General features: G+C 58.9%; 3 protein-coding genes across 8 annotated transcripts in view; 2 read left to right on the forward strand and 1 right to left on the reverse strand.

Annotated features, from left to right (window-relative positions):
• The first annotated feature begins 47 nt into the window (after positions 1-47).
• Positions 48-1,757, forward strand: HSPB7 (heat shock protein family B (small) member 7). Its single transcript, XM_005012603.6, has 3 exons — positions 48-319; positions 512-645; positions 1,105-1,757. Exons 1-3 carry the CDS (start codon positions 184-186, stop codon positions 1,288-1,290), a joined length of 456 nt encoding a protein of 151 aa, XP_005012660.2. The 5' UTR covers positions 48-183; the 3' UTR covers positions 1,291-1,757.
• Positions 1,758-3,398: 1,641 nt separating this feature from the next.
• On the forward strand, positions 3,399-11,467 carry ZBTB17 (zinc finger and BTB domain containing 17). Of its 2 annotated transcripts, none has more exons than XM_038166694.2 (15): positions 3,399-3,551; positions 6,221-6,427; positions 6,554-6,742; positions 7,090-7,281; positions 7,382-7,510; positions 7,931-8,175; positions 8,263-8,405; positions 8,841-9,141; positions 9,233-9,320; positions 9,776-9,892; positions 10,009-10,129; positions 10,264-10,394; positions 10,475-10,690; positions 10,895-10,984; positions 11,071-11,467. In XM_038166694.2, exons 1-15 carry the CDS (start codon positions 3,545-3,547, stop codon positions 11,358-11,360), a joined length of 2,466 nt encoding a protein of 821 aa, XP_038022622.2. In that variant the 5' UTR covers positions 3,399-3,544; the 3' UTR covers positions 11,361-11,467. The 2 variants fall into 2 exon arrangements, with proteins under 2 accessions (XP_038022622.2, XP_071883048.1); XM_072026947.1 differs by having other exon boundaries at positions 7,388-7,510.
• A 1,738-nt stretch (positions 11,468-13,205) lies between these two features.
• The window catches only part of SPEN (spen family transcriptional repressor), a 65,663-nt gene continuing 60,686 nt past the window's right edge, over positions 13,206-18,182 (reverse strand). For 4 of the 5 annotated variants that reach the window (XM_027443090.3, XM_027443089.3, XM_072026945.1 and 1 more), the window contains 4 exons: positions 17,363-17,776; positions 16,180-16,374; positions 15,534-15,692; positions 13,972-14,485 (listed from right to left, as the gene is read on the reverse strand). In XM_027443090.3, coding sequence (XP_027298891.3) covers positions 14,354-14,485; positions 15,534-15,692; positions 16,180-16,374; positions 17,363-17,776 — 900 coding nt within the window. In that variant the 3' untranslated portion in view covers positions 13,972-14,353. Of the gene's footprint in view, positions 13,912-13,971; positions 14,486-15,533; positions 15,693-16,179; positions 16,375-17,362; positions 17,777-18,182 lie in introns of those variants that run through there. The other variant, XM_072026946.1, reaches the window with a different exon arrangement.

An 18,182-nucleotide genomic window follows, 5' to 3' on the forward strand; every position in this document is an offset into this window, starting at 1 on the left:
GGACCTAAATTTAGCCGGTTTTACAAGAGGTCTGGAAGGCGGCCGAGAGCCTAACGGGGCTTTATAAGCTCGGCGGCCGCCCCCGAAATAGCCGGCCCCGTTCGTCTTCGCCGCGAGGCCGAGGAGGGGGCTTCGCCGGCCGCTTTCGCTCCCCTCCCGCGCTGCGGACGCTCGGGGAGGTGGATGAACGTGAAATCCTCGTCTGCTTTCCGGTCGGAGCACAGCTTCCACCACCACAGCCGGTCGTCGTCGCCCGCTCGCCCCATGGAGCTTTTCGGGAGCTTCGTCCGGCCCCGTGGCGAGCCGCTGGGCTTCCCAGGCAAGTGGCGAGGGTGGTCGGGGGGCTTGGGCTGGGGGATCAAAGCCGGAGCTGTGGGAAACGTGTCTGAGTTATCTGGGGGAGCGGGAGGGTTGTGGGGGGCTAAGCCAGCACCGGAGGGGGGCGAGAGGACCCTGGGCACTGTTTTTGGGGAGGGGGACAGGGAGGCGCTGACCCCGTGCTCCCCTCCAGCTCGGCCCGGCAGCAGCGGCAACATTAAGACCCTGGGCAACACCTACCAGTTCACGGTGGACGTCAGCGACTTCGCCCCCGAGGACATCATCGTCACCACCTCCAACAACCAGATCGAGGTGCACGCCGAGAAGGTGAGCGCGCCCCCACCGCCACCCCACCCACCCACGGACCCCAAATCCCGTCCCCAACGCTGGCCTGGGGACATAGGGACGCCCTCCCCCAACCTCCCGCTGGTCCTGGCCGTAATTTAGGACTGGTGGGATTAAATTCACTATTTCCTCATCGTTTTGTCCCCACGCATCACACCCGCGAGGTGTCGGTGCACGAGGTCAGACAAGCTGGTCCCACGATCGCACCTTTTCCAGGTGGTTCCTCCCCACACCCCGAATTTCAACCCCCCCGGGAGCACCCAGCAGCTCCAAAAAAGGCACTATTGTCCCTCGGGGTGACTCACACCTCGCCACCACACCTGCAGGGAGATAAATATTAACACCGCACACAAGGCGTGACCGCAGGCCTCGCCCAAGGGCAGGGGACAGAGCGTCCCCGGCCCCGCTCGCAGCCTCCATCCTCCCCTTCTCCCCTCGCAGCTGGCCGGGGACGGCACCGTCATGAACACCTTCACCCACAAGTGCCAGCTGCCCGAGGACGTGGACCCCACGTCGGTGTCCTCCTCTCTGGGGGACGACGGCACGCTGACCATCCGGGCACGGCGGCAGCCCGCCAAGCACACCGAGCACGTCCAGCAAACCTTCCGGACTGAGATCAAAATCTGAGCGGCCGGGCACAGCGCCGGGGACGGGCTTTTCCCCCCCTCCCAACCCCGTAGGCGACGTGTGGGTAGCGTTTGGGTGACACCGGTGTTCATTTAGCTGCGTGGGCGCGGGGGAGCCCACCGAGCTGGCCGTGACCCCGCTGGGTTGGCAAGGAGGGGACGGGAACGCTCCCCGCGGGCTGCCTTAGAGGCACGAGGGGTGAAACCCGCATGGGGGGCACACATCCTTCGCTTGCCACCCCCCCGGGAGGCTGCAGGCTCTGGACACCGTTATTTTTTGGCTGGCGTGGGTGGATCGGGAAGAGCTGGACGTCCTGCAGCAGTCACCAAGGAGCCTCCAGGGGAGGTTTTGCCCTGGGACGGACGTGAGGAGTGAGGCCGGGGAGCGAGCCCTGCCCCGACCCTTCGCCAGAGCTTCTCTTTGTATATACAGCTTGTACTGGGTTGTGATAAATTATTGACAACTACTGTCTCTGCCATATTTATCTTTTTTTTTTTTTTCCCCCAAAGAGGCTGAGTTACAGTGCCGGGGCGGCTGTGGGTTCAGCCCTGACGGGGATGTCGGTAGCAGGTACAACAGTTCCTCCTCCTGGACAAAAACCTGGATGCAGACAGAGCTGTCCCGAGCAGCCCGGCTCCCTCCGTGCCCGCTGCCCTGTTTATTTCCAGCCGGGGTGACTCATTTCTTCCCGGCCGGGCTCTATTTCTGAGCCCTTCCCTCAGCTGTTGGGCTGCCAGCCCACCTGGAAGGTCACCAAACCCCCTTCTCCTCCTCTCACCCACCGGCAAGCCCACCGGTGGCAGGGCCAGCAGCTCTCGCAGCCCGGCCACCAAGCCCGGGGGCTCCTTCCTTGGCGGGCCCAAACGCTGCCCCGGAGCCACCCCGAGGGCGGGAGGGGAGGCCGGGCACCGCGTCAGGGGTGGAAGGAGGCCAGGCCGTGTGTACAAACACAGCGCCCGGGGACCAGCGGCTGTTTATAGCCACCACACGCCGCCGCCCAGGCCCAGCTCGCATTGCCAGGGCACGCGGGGCGAGCCGCGAGGTCGCTTTGTCCCCTGATGGCACCGCGAAGGACGGGCACGAGGCTCTCCGCCTGCAGCCCTTTGGGTTCTGATTTATTTCTGGCTCGTCAACAACTCGGGTGAGGCAGGAGGTGATGCGGGATTCATCCACGCACCGCCTGCTGTGAGAAACGACGTTTAAACACCATCACAACAGCTTTTAATGCCTGCAGAAGACGCAGTTCGGCTCAGGACTGGGGTACAGGGGCCGGGCAGCCCCCCTGCTGTGCCCCCACACAGCACCCCTGGGTGCTGCGGCAGCACCCGCCGCGGTCACACGTTGCCATCTAGCGGTGAGGCTCTGGCAGGCGGCCCTTACCCAGCACGGGAAGGAAAATAGGGTTTTTCGCCCCAAACTGACGGGGTTTGCAGCAGATTTCAGAGCGGGGTGAGAGGGTGAGGGGGCAGCTCAGAGCCGCAGCACCAGCACCCTCCCCTCATGTTTGGCCCCGTAACGGGCTCATTTTTGGCAGGCTGGCCGTGAAATGCCTACTTTGTGGGGCAGCAGGTGAGGCATTAGGAACACTATTTATTTGTGGTTTTGGGACTGTGTTGCCTCCAGTCTGCCACTGACACACGCATGTGGCAGACGGGTGCCCCCGCACCCCCCGGTGCATCGCAACACCCATGGGGGGCTCCTCAGGCGGCCACCCCCAGCCCTCTGCACCCCCTGAGGCGATTAAAAAATGACAGGAGCACTCGGATCGGGAACAGCCTTTATTACTTTATTGTCACCACAGCCAGACACCGAGCCCACCCCCACAGCCCCCCTCTGGGGACAGCTGCCATCAGCACCATGAGGCACAGGACCCCAGCCACCGCCCCACCCGGCCGGGAGGACGCCCTGGGAAACCCCGAGCCCCCCTCAGGGGGGGGGACCCCCGGCCACGAGCCCCTGGGGGGGCACAAACAGCCCCGCCCCCCCCTCAGGAGGGGCCGCACAGCCCCGACCCCCTCCCGGCCTCGCGGCCCCTCACGGCCGCAAGATGGCGGCGGGCCCGAGAGCGCCGAGCGCACCACGTGACCCTGCCCCCTCCCGCCCCTCCCGCCCCTCCCGCCTCCTCCCCGCCGCGCATGCGCGGTCCCTGCCGGCGGAGAGGGGGCGACGCCGCTTCCGCCCGGCGCCAAGATGGCGGCGCCCTTTGTCTGGGCCGTGTCACGGGCGGCGCTGTGAGGCCGCGGCCGGCCCCGGCATGGCAGGTGGGGAGGGGGCGGCGGGGGGGGGACACGGGGGGCTCGGGGGGGCTCAGCGGGGCCGTGGGGGGCCGTGGGGAGCGCTCCGGGCCCGTGCTGTGGGAGGAGGCCGGGGCCGGGGTCCCCAGAACGCCTCAGGGGGGTCCCCGCGGTGTCAGCGCCCCGGGCAGGCCGGGGGGGGGGTGGGGTAAAAATGGGGAAAAATGAGGAAAAAATGTGGGAAAAAAATAAAACAAGAAGTGGCCCCGGGCCCTGCGCAGCCCCGGCTGCCTGCACGGAGCCAAAAGGCCCCGGGGCTGCGGCTGGGCGCTGGCTGCTGCCCCCCCCCAAGGCTTGACCCCTCCTGGTGCTCCCCGGGCCTGGCTCCTGCGCCTGTCACAGCAACGAAAACTCGGCCGGGAGTTGTTGGAAGTCCCCAGACGGCTCCCGGAGAGCTGGCTCTGACCTCTGCCTCGCTCAGCAACCAGCTCGGGTGCCAGCGTGGGGCTGTGCGGCACGGGGACGGCGAGGGAGCAGCGAGCGGTGCTCACTGGATTGCTTAAACCATTCCTCTGCGCTCAAGGATCTTTTTTTTTTAACAGAAGGCACCTGGGCACGGAGCTGGTGCAGAGAAAAGACACGAAACCTTTGCTTCACACCTGCCCCAAGCGCCCTCATGCTCTGGCTGTCAGAGCACCGTTTGCTCCCTGGCCTTTCCCCCATGGGGTTGTGCTTTTCTCCCCACAAAAGCAGCGCCAGGGCAGTGACAGCTCGTGGGGAACGAGCCCAGGGCCGCTGCTCTGTTTGTCTCTGTGTGGGTGCTGTAGTGCCAAAGCTTTCCCTTGCCGTGACTGATCGGATAATGAAAGGTTCAGCAGCTGGGTTGGGAGGGGAAAACAGAGCTCGTGTGCTGCTGAGGTGGGAGCAGAGGGCACCTGGTTCTGGCTCCTTGGTGCCTCGTGGGAGGAATCTTGCCATTTAGCACCTCGATGGGTGCTGGAACGTGAGGTAGGACAAAAAGCAGCACGAAACTGCCGCGACCGCTCCGGGGCAGTGAGTTTTGTGGTCTGAAGTGGAGCTTTTCACCCCGCTCCTCCCAGGGGGGCTGCGTGGAGCCAGACCTCAGCACCGGGAAGCACCAAGCAAAACCCCGGGGCCGTAAAAGTCATCGTTCGGATGCCAAGTGCCTCCTCCAGCTTACCAAAAATAGCCTTCTGCTGCATCCAACTGCTGTCGTTTCCCCAGCCCTGCGATGCTGCAGCGCCGTTGGTCCTGCTGAGAAAATCCTCCCTTTCCAGGGGCATCGAGATTCCCCTGCGAGCCTTACGGGGTCGTCGCGTACACGTGGGGGTTTGCGCAGAGCTCGCTGCAGCTGCTGGCTCCTCTGGCTCTCGAGGGATGTATTTTGGGCAGTCTGGGGGTGCTTGGTTGAAGAGCACCCGGTGTCTGGGGAGAGGTGGGGGAAGGTGTCGCAAGCAGGGCTCTGCCTGTTCGGGACCCATGCGCTCAACCTCACGCGAGAAGGAGCACGAGGATTTTAGGGAAGAGTTTAAGGAGCTCCAGCCGGAACAGAGGGCACGGGGAAATGCACAGAGGTGGGCACGGATGCAGTCTGGCTCCGGGGGACCGCAGGCACTCGGTGCCTCTGCTCCTGTTCCTGTTGGTGTGTCCCGAAGGAGCTCTGTGGAACGGGAGCTTCGCGTCTCGGATGTGGTTGGGAGCCTCCGAAAAGCAGCAAGCTCCTGCCAGGGCCTGATGGGTGTTGCTGTGAGCTCGCTGGCCAGGCTTTCCTTTAATTTTTCTTTAAATAAGGTCTCGTGTGACAGAAGCAAAAGGCAGCTTGGTGCTTCAGAGCGCTCCACGAGCTCCTGGTTTGCCTGTGGTTTTGCCAGACCCTGGTTTGTCCCCGTGGCTTTTCCCCTGGCTGCAACGCAGGCTTTGGCTCCGAGGAGATCACAGAGCTTCCTGAGCTCCCAACACCCCTTCCCATGGGTTTCTTCTAGCTGCCACAGTTTCCCGTGGTAAATGCCATGGGGGGAGACCAAAGGCCTCAAAGCGAGGCGCTGCTGCTCCCGCAACCCGGCCCTTGCTGCCCGTGAGGAGACTCAGAGGTCCTGGAGGTCCCCTGGGCGCAGCTGATCCTTTGGCACGAGGTTTCTCAGGAGCGCCATGCTACGACCCGTCACAGACAGGAGGAGGCTCCCTTGCCTCGCTGCGTGCCTGCGCTCCGACAGCACCGAAGGAAAATGCCTGGGGCTGAAGTCACCGCCTGCAGGGCTGCAGGAGGCCCCTGTGTGACCCCCCTGCTGCGCTGGGGCTCGTCACCAGCACCGGGCTGTCACCAGCCCACGGGTTGGGTGGCTCCCTGGGGGGCTCTCACCGAGCCCCTTGGTTTTTCGTTAGCGTCCGGGCTGCCTTCGTGGCTCCAGACCTGCCCTTCCCCGACGTGGATTCGGGTGCTCGGGGTGAGGTGGATGAGCTGCGTGGGGATCCTGCGCTCGCCCAGAGCGCTGCTGGATGGAGGCAGAGCGGGGCACGAGGCTGGGGAAGCCTTAGAGGAGCCCCACCGAGCGCTGGGAGCCCAGGAGGGTCTTGAGAGGAGACTCAAAGAGCTGAAACTTTGAGGCAGGGGTTTTTTGAGGGTTTTGCGCTGCCTCTCGTCCCGTCTCACCCCTGGCTTTGCCTTCTCCCCGCAGCCATGGATTTCCCCCAGCACAGCAAGCAAGTCCTGGAGCAGCTGAACCAGCAGCGGCAGCTGGGCTTGCTGTGCGACTGCACCTTCGTGGTGAATGGCATCAACTTCAAGGCCCACAAAGCCGTGCTGGCGGCCTGCAGCGAGTATTTCAGGATGCTCTTCGTGGACCAGAAGGATGTGGTGCACCTCGACATCAACAACACGGCAGGTAGGGGCTGGGGTGCTCGGGGGGGGGCTTTTCAGCCTGTCACGGCTCCTGGAAGTCATCCAGCCGAGCCGGTGCCGTGGGTGGGAGCTGATCTCTGGGTACCAGCGCGTGCTGTGTCCCTCGCAGGCCTGGGGCAGGTTTTGGACTTCATGTACACAGCCAAGCTGAGCCTGAACCCCGACAATGTGGAAGACGTGCTGGCCGTGGCGGGGTTCCTCCAGATGCAGGAGATCGTCAGTGCCTGCAACGCGCTCAAGTCCCTCACGGTGCTGGCAGAAAGCCCTGTGGAGAGCCAGGAGGTCCCCGCTGAGACAGGTACGTAGCTTTCCTGCAGCCCCAGCTCCCTGGGGATCCGCTTTTCCTCATCCAGCAAGCTGCAGAGGCTCGAAATCCCCCTGCTGAGCTGCACACTCACTGGCTGCAGCCCCGACCTGCACCCCAGCTGGGTGACCAGATGCAGCTGATGCACAGAGCCTCAGTCAGAGGGTGTCCGGGTGGTGTGTGTGGCTCTGAGCCCCTGTGCAGCACCACTCGCTGTTTTTTTTTGGAGACTTGATGCCTTCCTTGTCTCCCTGCGGAGTTCAGGAAAGCTGCCTGGCCTCTGGCCCCTGCCCGAGCAGCAGGAGGTGGCGCGGTGTGCTGCTATGCCTCTTCCCTTGCAGGGGCTGAAAAGGCAGCCGGCGAGGACAAAGCGGTGGCAGCAGTGACGCGGGGTGATTCGGACAAACCAAAACAAGTTCCTCCCACCCAGGAGGGGAAGGAAGAGGCGCCCGAGGCTGCGGCAGCACAGCCCAAGGAGCAGGCAGAGCAGCTGGATGTCAAAGAGGTCCCCGCAGAAGGGCAGCAACCAGGAGGTGACGTCAAAAATCCCCTTGGCCACCCCGTCCTGCTGCCAGGCTCTGCTGCGTGGAGCCGAGCGTCTGTTTTCTCCCCGAGACACTCTGCTCTTCCTAGGTGCAGACGGTGCCACCCAGGCGGGCCCTGCCGACGGCTTCCCCAGCCCCACGCAGCCCGCGGAGGGCTCGATGGGCGGCAGCAGCCCCACGGCCAAGGGCAGCGACCCCCAGCACGGCGCCACGGGAGGTGCGTTTGCGGTGACAGCAGTGCTGGTGACTTTGCTGTTTTCCCTTTCCCTTCCTGGGAGGAGGACGGGGCTGAGGGCAAAGCCAGGTTGAAGCCTTGCTGGTTTTGCTGGTGTGGCCTTCACCGCGAAAACACTGCTCCGAGTCACAGAGCCAGGGAGCAGAGCTAGGGTGGAGTGGGAAATGCTGCTCTGTTCGCTCAGGAGCTTTAGGGTTTTGGGGTTGCAAATCCAAACTGACTCCAGGCAGAGGTCCCGGTGTGTGCACAGCACCTGTGTTGTACAGCACAGCTACCGGGACGTCCCCAAGTACACAGGGCGAGCCCCATTGCATTAACCTCGGGCTTTGAGTTCAGAAGCGTGGGTGGGCTTGGTGTCTCTGGTGCTGCTCCTGATCTGTAGTGTCCCCGTTCTCTAAACAGCTGCGGAGGTGGAGCTGGAAGGGAAGGAAGAAGAGGGAGAGATGGCGGCAGAGGATGAAGAGGAGGCTAAAATCCCCAAGGAAGTGCAGCCCAAGTTAGAAAATGGAGAAAATGCCGAGGATAACGAATCAGGGAGCACCGACTCCGGGCAGGAGAACTCAGGGGAAACCCGGCTGCTGCGCTCAGGCACTTACAGCGACCGGACCGAGTCGAAAGCCTACGGCTCCGTCACGCACAAGTGCGAGGTGAGCGTGGCCGCGGCCCCAGCGGGGCTCCTGTCCCTCGGTGTCACCGGTGTTCCTGGACGCCTGTGCGTCTCTCTCCGCCTCTAGGACTGCGGGAAGGAGTTCACCCACACCGGGAACTTCAAGCGGCACATCCGCATCCACACCGGTGAGAAGCCCTTCTCCTGCAGGGAGTGCAACAAAGCCTTCTCCGACCCGGCTGCCTGCAAAGCCCATGAGAAGACGCACAGGTAAGGGACGCTGGGGACCAGTGGGTGCCACCAGGCTGGGCCAGGTGGAGCTCGTGGCAATGGCAGTGGAGCCTGAAGGCTTACGGGTGTGAGCCAGAGGTCGGTGAGCGGCTCCGTGCCTCTCGGATTGATCTGGGTGGGTCGGCAGCTGTAAGGTCAGCAGGGTCTGGATAGTCCCAGCTACAGGAAGGCTCCAGCATTTTCACTACAAAATTTGGCTTTTGCTGCAAAAGCTCAGACTCACAAAATCTGTCAGCATGCTGGGGGCAGAGAGTCTGAGAGGAGACTCACCTCTCTGCCCTTGCTCTCCCACACCCTTTTACCTCATGGGGCTTGAGGACACCCTGGGGGACACAGCAGGGCACAGCTGGGGGGCAGAGCTGGAGACGTGGCAGGGAGAGGAGCTTGGCACACATCTATCCCCCTTCTCCACAGCCCCCTGAAGCCCTACGGCTGCGAGGAGTGCGGGAAGAGCTACCGCCTGATCAGCCTGCTGAACCTGCACAAGAAGCGGCACACGGGGGAGGCCAAGTACCGCTGCGACGACTGCGGCAAGCTCTTCACCACCTCCGGCAACCTGAAGCGGCACCAGCTGGTGCACAGCGGGGAGAAGCCCTACCAGTGCGACTACTGCGGGCGCTCCTTCTCCGACCCCACCTCCAAAATGCGGCACCTGGAGACCCACGACACCGACAAGGAGCACAAGTGTCCCCACTGCGACAAGAAATTCAACCAGGTGAGCTGGGGGAAAGGGCCAGGGTTTCGGTACCCACCGGAGGGAGGTGGGGATGGTGGGGAGCTCTCTGCATCCCTGTGTTTGTCCCCAGGTGGGGAACTTGAAAGCTCACTTGAAGATTCACATTGCAGACGGGCCCCTCAAGTGTCGGGAGTGTGGCAAGCAGTTCACCACTTCAGGTAGCACCGGGTTGGTAGGTGGTGAGGTCCCAGCGCTGGAGATTTGCTGGGGGGACAGAGGAGGGTTTAGGCCTATGCAGCAGCGTGGCCCTGCCCAAACATCTCCCCCTTGTTCCCAGCTGGGTTAAAAACATCTGCAGGACCAGGCCGGTGTCCCAAATGGGGATGCTCCTGAGAGGAGCAGGTGGGGGAGTATGGAGGTGTTTCCTCCCATCTCCCCAAGCTCTTGCAGAGCCAGAGGGGTGGTTGGGAGGAGACCAGCGGGAGCACTGCTGTAGGTACAACTGCAGCAGCGCCGTCTGTCCATCGTCCCAAACACGGGGTGCTTGTTCTGGCTTTGCCCACCGCCACGGTGCTCGCGTTACCACTTGACCCCTGACCTCAAGAGCTGCTGCGCGGAGTGTGCGGAGGGATGGGGGGGCACCGCTGCCCCCCTGAGATGCGGCTGCTTGCAGGCAACCTGAAGCGGCACCTCCGGATCCACAGCGGGGAGAAGCCCTACGTCTGCGTTCACTGCCAGCGGCAGTTCGCTGACCCCGGGGCGCTGCAGCGGCACGTCCGCATCCACACAGGTAGGAACACAGCTCTGCTGCCCTGGGGTGCTTCCCCAGGGGCTCAGGGCTTTCTTGGGGAGATTGGGGTTGAGTTTCGATCCCCACGTGGCTGAGCCCTCCTGCTGCCTCCCCAGGAGAGAAGCCGTGCCAGTGCCTGATCTGCGGGAAGGCTTTCACCCAGGCCAGCTCCCTCATCGCCCACGTGCGCCAGCACACGGGGGAGAAGCCCTACGTCTGCGAGCGCTGCGGCAAGAGGTGAGCGGCCCCTGCCAGTCCCCTCCTTGTGCCAAGGGACCTCACCCAGGGCTGCCCCTATGGTGGTGCTGGGGTGGTGCTATCACAGGGTCCTCGCCCCCATGCCCACTCCACGGCCTCCCTGTCCCCGACAGGTTCGTGCAGTCGAGCCAGCTGGCAAACCACATCCGCCACCACGACAACATCCGACCCCACAAGTGCACCGTCTGCAACAAGGCCTTCGTCAACGTGGGCGACCTCTCCAAGCACATCATCATCCACACCGGTGCGTGCCGCTGCAGTTCCCGGGCTGCCCCGAGCTTTTCACCCCCGCCGTTCACCCCTCACTTCCCATCTCACCCCCAGGGGAGAAGCCGTTCCTGTGTGACAAGTGTGGCCGTGGCTTCAACCGGGTGGACAACCTGCGCTCCCACGTGAAGACGGTGCACCAGGGCAAGGCGGGCATGAAGATCCTCGAGCCAGAGGACGGCGGCGAGGTCAACATTGTCACGGTGGCCTCAGATGACATGGTGACACTCGCCACTGAGGCACTGGCTGCCACCGCTGTCACGCAGCTCACGGGTGAGTGGGGGGGGGCTGGGAGCTGTCGCAAAAGGGAGGTTGGAGGAGGCCGCAGCCTCTGGCACTGTCAGAGCCGGGGGTTGGGGACAGTTCCCCAGCACCACAGTCAGCACAGAACCCACCAGCCCCGTGTCCTGCTCCCCTCTCCAGCCCCATCTCTTCGCAGCCCCCTCAGCATTGTCTCTCCCTCCTGTCTCCCCACAGTGGTTCCTGTGGCGGCTGCCGTGACAGCAGACGAGACTGAAGCACTTAAAGCAGAGATCACCAAAGCGGTGAAACAAGTGCAGGAAGCAGGTGAGGAGGGCAGGGGCCCGGTGGCGTGTTCGACCGGCTCCTGCCCTGCCGCCGCCCCAGCCCGGGCCTCCCCTCTGCCCTTGCAGACCCCAACACCCAGATCCTCTACGCCTGCGACTCCTGCGGGGAGAAATTCCTGGACGCCACCAGCCTGGCGCAGCACGTCCGCATCCACACGGCCCAGGCCCTCGTCATGTTCCAGGCCGACACGGACTTTTACCAGCAATACGGGGCCGCCACCGCCACCTGGCAAACAGAGCAGGTCCTCCCCACGGGGGAGCTGCTCTTTCGCGCCCGCGATGCCCCCTCTGAGCCCCCCGCCACCCCCCTGGCCCCTGTGCCGCTGGCCGGGGAGGGCCAGGCGCCCACCGAGTGACCTGCCTGCCCTCCCTCGCCTTTATTTAAAGACAGCTGCTTGGAAATGGTGTAAAAAGTGTATTTCTGGAAGGAGAGACAGAAGGAATAAATTGCAATATTTTCTAATGCCTGTTTTGCACCCCGTGGGCCTCCAGCATCTCTCAGGGGGCAGAGGGGTGCCCTCCCTGGCCCTTTGTGCCCCCTGTTCCTGCAGTTCTGGGCCTGTTCCTGCTGTGGGGGCAGGAGGGAGACCCCCAGGGCTGGAGCCCAGCAGCTCCGCTCCACAGCCCCAGCAGCCGCCGCAGAGGAAACGAAGGAATGGCTTCGATGGCTAAGGGAGGTGCAGATCGGTGCTCCTGGGGCTGGGGGCTGCAGCTGGGGCCAGGAGCCCCTCGAAGCCCCTCTCCAAGCTGTTCCCCAGCTGCTGCAGTTGAGTCTGGGGGGATGGGGGGCATCAGTGGACCCCACCTTCAGGGCTGTGCTGGGGGTGGGGTTGGGTGCAGGGCCCTGTCAGTGCCCAGCCCCATGGTATCACCTCCCCAGCTGGGGGGGGCAGCAGTGTGGGGGACACACACAGGAGGCAGTGATAGGTTTCAAAGCGGAGCCTTTTGGGGCTACAAATCAATTTTTACAGGGTTTATGCTGGGCTGTGAGTCAAATGCCCATCTGGGCTGCCACCAGCTGTGTGTCCAGTTGCAGGCACCGGCCTGGGACCAAGTTGGGGCCAGTGCTCGCCATCCCCAAGGCCCGGGGGCAGCGATCCAGGACAGATCCTGCCCCAACCCAGCCCCAGAGGAGGACAGAGCAGCACTGATGGAGACACAACTCCCCTACCACAATGGGGACTCTGCACTGCCTTTATTATGATTTTTTTTAATTTTTTTTTTAACTCCCAAAAGGGGCCTAGCCCCTGCCTCTAGCGGTGAAGGGAGCAGAGTACCCGGCTGTACTGTAAGGCCCCCGTTTGCTGCTACTGCAGGGTGCAGCTTGGCGAGGTGGCTGGGCGTGCTGGGCCACCAGCACTGCTGCTACCTCAGTGCCACCCAGCAGCACCAGCAGCAGGGAGCAAATGCAGCTCGTGCTGCTGCCAGCCTGTGCTGGAGCTGAGCAGCTGCACCCGTGTGCTTTTGGGGGAAAAGCAGTGAGAAGGAAAAAAGTTACAGCCGGCTCTGGCTTCTAAAAGGCTTCAGCACAGAAGCCACCAGGGCAACTGCAGTGCAAAATAGATTTGGGATGATTAACAGCAAGGGCTGCTGAGCCCTGAGGCTAACAGCGCTGAGGAGTCAGTCTTCAAAACCAAGTGGCCATTTTTGTGACAGCCGCCTCCCTGGCCTCGCCGCCCCAAGTGAAGCCTCCACACACACACGCTAGAGGCCAGCACAGCCCCTGCCGGCCCTTTCACTGCCATCAGCATCTGCAGCCCTCGTGGGCTGCAGCTGCTTTGGGAAAGCAACTGCACTTTTTTTTTTTTTTTGCTTTGTTGTTTTTGGTGTGTGTGTGTTTTTTCCTGTACCAACTCTTTGGGGATTTTTTTTTTTTTTTTTTTGACAGTAGTAGACACTTACCAAAATTAAATTTAAAACATCTTTGACATCATCCTGAGAAAAACAAGCATGTAACTTCAGTGTTTAACAACTATTTACAACATAAAAACGAACATAAACAAGGATTAGCATTTACTCTTTTTTTTCTTTTTAAACCAAGCGCTTGCCAACGTGGCTGGGCCATCTCCACAGCACCTCGGTCCAGCCACCGCAGCGCCGTCCCCGGGCAGGGCTGCAGCTCTGCAGCACCGACGGGTCCCCAGCCGCCGCCAATTTCCCCTCCCCATGGCACAGCCGAGGGATCACATCCAGGCGCGAGGTGTTTTGTATTTTTTAATAAAGTTTGTAATCCAATGGACACACAAAACAAAACTGCGCTGAGAAAACAGTTCCATAAATTAATAAGTGTTAGGGGAGGTGAGGGAGAGGAGGGTAGAAAGTCTTTGTACAAGTGTATAACACTTCCACAGCTCATGAGACGAGGGAGGGGAGGTCATGTTTAAATGAAGCGCACTTACAAATGAGTGACAATACAAAGTCTGAGTATGAAAATAAGATTTTCTCTGAAAACACATTTTTGGCACAGATTAAAAAAAAATGTATGTTGTGGGGATTTGATTTTTTTTTAAAGTCAGTATTATATATATTTATATATATTATATATATATTTATATATACACACACCCACTGAGTTCTGCATATCCCACCAGGAAGGAAAATAGCTCTCCCTTTTGTTTTGCTTTTTGTTTTTTGTTTTTTTTTTTTTCAGTGTAAACTGTACATCCCAGATGAAGAGAAGACGGCTGCAGCAGGGGCAAGTGGAGGAGAGGAAGGTTCACATCCAGAAAAAAAAAAAAGAAACAAAACAAAAACAAACAAAAAAAAACAACCATCAAAAAAAAAAAGATAATGTGTGAAATGATCCTTGACCCACAAATTTCAGCAGAAGTTCCCAGGTCCTGCGTTTAGTCCACGGCGCGTGTTAATGTGTGTCAAGACATCCAGAACGTCACAGCATGTCTCCAACTGTGCAAAGGTCCAAGTCACTAATTTAGTGCAAAGGCAGTTCAGGTTCTTTTTTATTTATTTTCTTTTTGTTAAAAAAAATAGCCATCCTTTATTTTCCCCAAAAGGAGGCACAGAAACCCAATACCAGTCCGCCTGTTGAGTGCATCAGTTGTCCATAAGCTAAAGCAATATGTAAACATACAAGGTAGCAGAACTACTACCCAGCAACAGTTTGATCGAGGCCTGTTAGGGCAGGAGGCTGGTAGTCTGGCAGCATTTTCTCGTTTCATTACTTTCGCTCTCTTTTTATTAATTTTTATTTATTTTTTTGTGTGTTTTTGTGATTTTTTTGTGGTTTTTTTTGTGGCTTTTTTGTGTATTTTTTTGTGATTTTTTTTTTTTTTTTTTTTTTTTTTTTTTTGCTGCAGGGCCTTGGAAAAGTCAGTAACCAGTAAACAGCTCATACCGACGCGATGACAATCATAAGGTGAGGAGAGATGTTCGAGATGCTGGCGAGGAGGTCGGGGGCTAGGCGGGACAGGTGGCTTTCCGAGAACTCGCAGGGTGGGAAGATCTGCAGAACGTAGGCAGGCTGCAAGGGGAAGAGAGAAAACATGGGTGAGAAACAAAGCAGGGAGCCCTCCTGTCTGACTGTGGTGCAGCATGACCCAAAAGGTAGCAGGTGAGAGTGGAGCATGGCAGAAATTCAGCTAAAGGTTTGCAAAACAGCAGCCTCCGCTCTCCCACTCTGCTGGACATCTTCGCCTTGATCTTAAACGTTGCACGTGATTCTATCAAAGCGAGCAAGTGACAGAGCGAGGCCTGAGACTCCACGCCCCTTCGTGTTTTGAAAAGAGGGAAGTTACAGCTTACGTAAGCACCCAAATACCAGCCGTGCTGGCCTAAAATGCTTTAAATTGAACACTCAGATGCAGTGACAAAGCACTTTTGGTGCTCTGAAAGCACCATAAAACAGTGCACGTGTATTAAAAAGGAGAAGCTATTGAGTGAGGCAGGTGTGGTTCCCAAGGCAGGGAATTTCTCCGCAACAGGGCCATCATAGCTGGCTGATTTCACCATGAAGCACAGAAAATTCCCATTTTTTATCATTTCAAGCTCATGTTTCAGTGGTAGCTCTGAGCACTGACCACTTAGTGTGAGGGGCTGTTTACCCAGAACAGATTAAATTTGATTCATTAAGCAACGCATCTGGAATACATGCTCTGAATTAGCAAACCCAAACATTTTGTCGTTATGCAGTGACAAGCAAGAAAACACCAGGTGTTCTGGTATTTATGCGAGGAAGAAGCGAGGGCTCTACTTTCAACACAGAAAAGAAGCTGGAGAAAGGTTTTGTTTTCTTTTCAGCCAAAGATGTAGGGCTGTGAAGAATGAAAACAGTTGTGTTTTGTTGTTGTTTTTTTTGGTTTGCATTCAGTAATTAAATTGGTGTGCTGCACTGCATTTTGACTAGTGATGTAACAAGAACGGTAAATGTGCAGGGTTTGTTTCAGTGATAAAACAACAAACCCTAACTACAATCTCGCATAAAGACCTGGGGGGGAAGGCTGCAGGTCCCACTATCTATGCATGACTTCGATTTAGTTTACCCACAGTTTCACCACTTTCCTTGCCAATACCTGATTAGAGCCAGGGTTGGGAACGTTGATGATTCCTGCAGCTTGTTTAGCCTGCAGGTAGCTGATGAACGCAGCCTTAAGTGACTCAGTCTGATTCACTACATCTTCCTGGTCTCGTCCGCAAGGCAAGGCCAGTAACAGACAGTAATCGCTCTCCACCTGGAAAGAAAATACAGCAATTAAGTCAAATGTTTGCTTGGAACAGGCCCATTCCTGACATACATTCATTATCTCTAAGCCCTTGGTGGAAAATCCCCTCTTTGAACTCCTTCGAAGTTAGTGCGGGTGTTGCGAAAGGTGTGCTGACAGCTCGGCCAGCTGGGAGATGGCAAACGGGACCAAACCGACTCGCTGCCGTGGCTCCCACCTTCCACGCCACTCCGCCAGGTCAGAGCCAGCAGAGTTTGTTCCGTGGCTGAAGGACGGGTGCCTTTTCAAAGGTACAGCTTCCCACCTCTTCTCTCACCTGAATGCAGTGACCTACCCGCAATGTGCATTTCACACAGGGCCAAAGGAAGAACACAGCTATGACTGATCCCAAAGCAGCACAAACCGAGTCAGAAAGGGAGAAGCGGTGGGTTTTGCTAGGTTTTTCTCCCCGAGCAGGCAGCCTCGCCCGCCCCCAGCCCTGCTGCCCGCTCCGTACCATCATCCTGCGCGCGACGCCCTCCAGCTGCGAAGCCTCCAGGCGCATGCGCTGCGCGATCCTCAGCGGCGGGCCTCCCTCCGGCGCGGGCAGGGAGCGGTGCGCCAGGACGTTGTTCCCAGAGACGAAGTGGAGCTGGACAGCAGCCGTGTCGTTTTTTAGCGCCAGAAGGCCCTGCCACACAATCGGGTATTTCTGCAGAGAGAGGGAGAAGAAATCTCAGCACGAACGAACAAAAGGAACTCACAAGAAGCGCTTTCCTCTGTTCAAGAGGGATCTTAATTGTGACGGAAACCCCATCTGAGCTGCTCGTTTGCCTCTAATACTTTCACAGGCAATTAAGACACCACTGCTTTGTTCTAAGCACTTGGCACTGATGTAACATCTTATCGCCCTTCGTACGCGCCAGTCCGGGCTTGGGTTAGGTCCTGCTAAATCAGTAACTCAGTCCTTTTACTTCCAGCTGGCCGCGATGCCTGGGTGGCTCCCTTCATCGTAACATCAGAGCACTTCCCAATCTTTCACAAGCGATGTCAGCCTCCCACACAGCGCGAGTCAGAGCAGGGCTCTTACCAAATGTTATTTTCTCTTTTGCAAATGGAGAATTTAGAAACAGCAGCACCAGGAGAGTTGCTCAAGGTTACACAGGAATTATGTGGTGCTGAACACGACTCTCGGCTCCTGGTCAGCACTCTCAGACATGCCTGCTCCTAAGCCATCTCCCTCCTCTTTGTCTTCCCGTTTCTAGCCTTTGGGAGGGTGTCTTTTACTTTTTCTTTAAATAAAATACACCATCACTCTTTCTTTTCATCACCTTCCCAGGAGCAGCTGACTGTAAAAATGATGCAGCACTGCCTGCCTGAGCCTGCAGGCTGTTTGAAACGAGTGAGAGAAGCACAAGCTGCTCTCACTCCATTCACCACAGCGTTAATGGCACGTTGAGGCTCCAGTAAATGCCACGTAAATGTGAACACGGCTAAGAATTCACCGGAGACAGGAACAGCCCAGGAAGCAGACAGATAAGCGCATTCTCCACATCTGAAGCATCTGATGCAAGAGATGTCAAATTTTGATGCCACACATGAGGGGAGCCTGGCAGAACCTCCCTGATTATTTCTCTCCCAACATCGAGCAAAGAGCACAAGGCTCCTCGGCCAGGAGAAGATGATGGAGCGATGCTTACCGTTAGAAGCTGAACCATATCCACAGGTCTCTGCGAAACAGGGTGAGGAGACGGTTCCTGTTTCAGGGCGGACTGGGGCTCAGGGCGGTTGAGGGACAGCCCTGGTGGTGCCCCGGGGCCCGACGTTGTTGGGATGAACAGCGATTGCTTGGGAACTGCCTGAGGTTGGTGTGGTGACGGAAGCTCCTGTTTAATTGAAATGGCAACAGGCGAAGGGTAGGAGGTCTGGCCTGTGTCCGCTTGTGCCCTCTGCAGGTGGACGTGAGGGTCTATCTGTGCTGCATGCCTATTTACAGTGGGGTGGTGACTCTGTTCAGGTCCCGCTGCCGGTGGGCCCTTGGGGTCCTGGGAGATCTGCGGAGTCTTGCTGCGTCCGGGCTGGCTGGGGTGCGAGTGCTCGCCCTCCGGGAGACCCTGGGAAGCAGGCGGTGGGGGACAAAGGAAGCATTTTAGGCTGCAGGCGTATCAGAGTTTGTTGGTTCACCGATAAAGCTGCCAGGACACCGTGTGAGCGCATCTCCACGCCACTGCGCACACCTGCCCTGCTGCAGCAGTGCCTGGGCCAGCCTCCCCTCCCCGGGCCAGCAGCCCTCGCTCACACCTGAGAGCTGGAGCCACATCCCCCCTGCCCTGCTCTTCAGCCCCGACCCACAGGGCTGTCCTCAACCATGCCATCCATCCCAGGAAGCTTGTCGGACCCACGTGCTACCTTGGAGCTGACATTTCTCCCCCCAGCACCTCTTCCTCTAGAACCCCCCAGGCAGGCATCACACTTTCTGTTTTTTTTGAGTCCTAGAACGGCTAACAAAACACGTTTCTT

The sequence above is a fragment of the Anas platyrhynchos genome, chromosome 22 (assembly GCF_047663525.1).
Source record: "Anas platyrhynchos isolate ZD024472 breed Pekin duck chromosome 22, IASCAAS_PekinDuck_T2T, whole genome shotgun sequence".
NCBI classification, from domain to species: domain Eukaryota; kingdom Metazoa; phylum Chordata; class Aves; order Anseriformes; family Anatidae; genus Anas; species Anas platyrhynchos.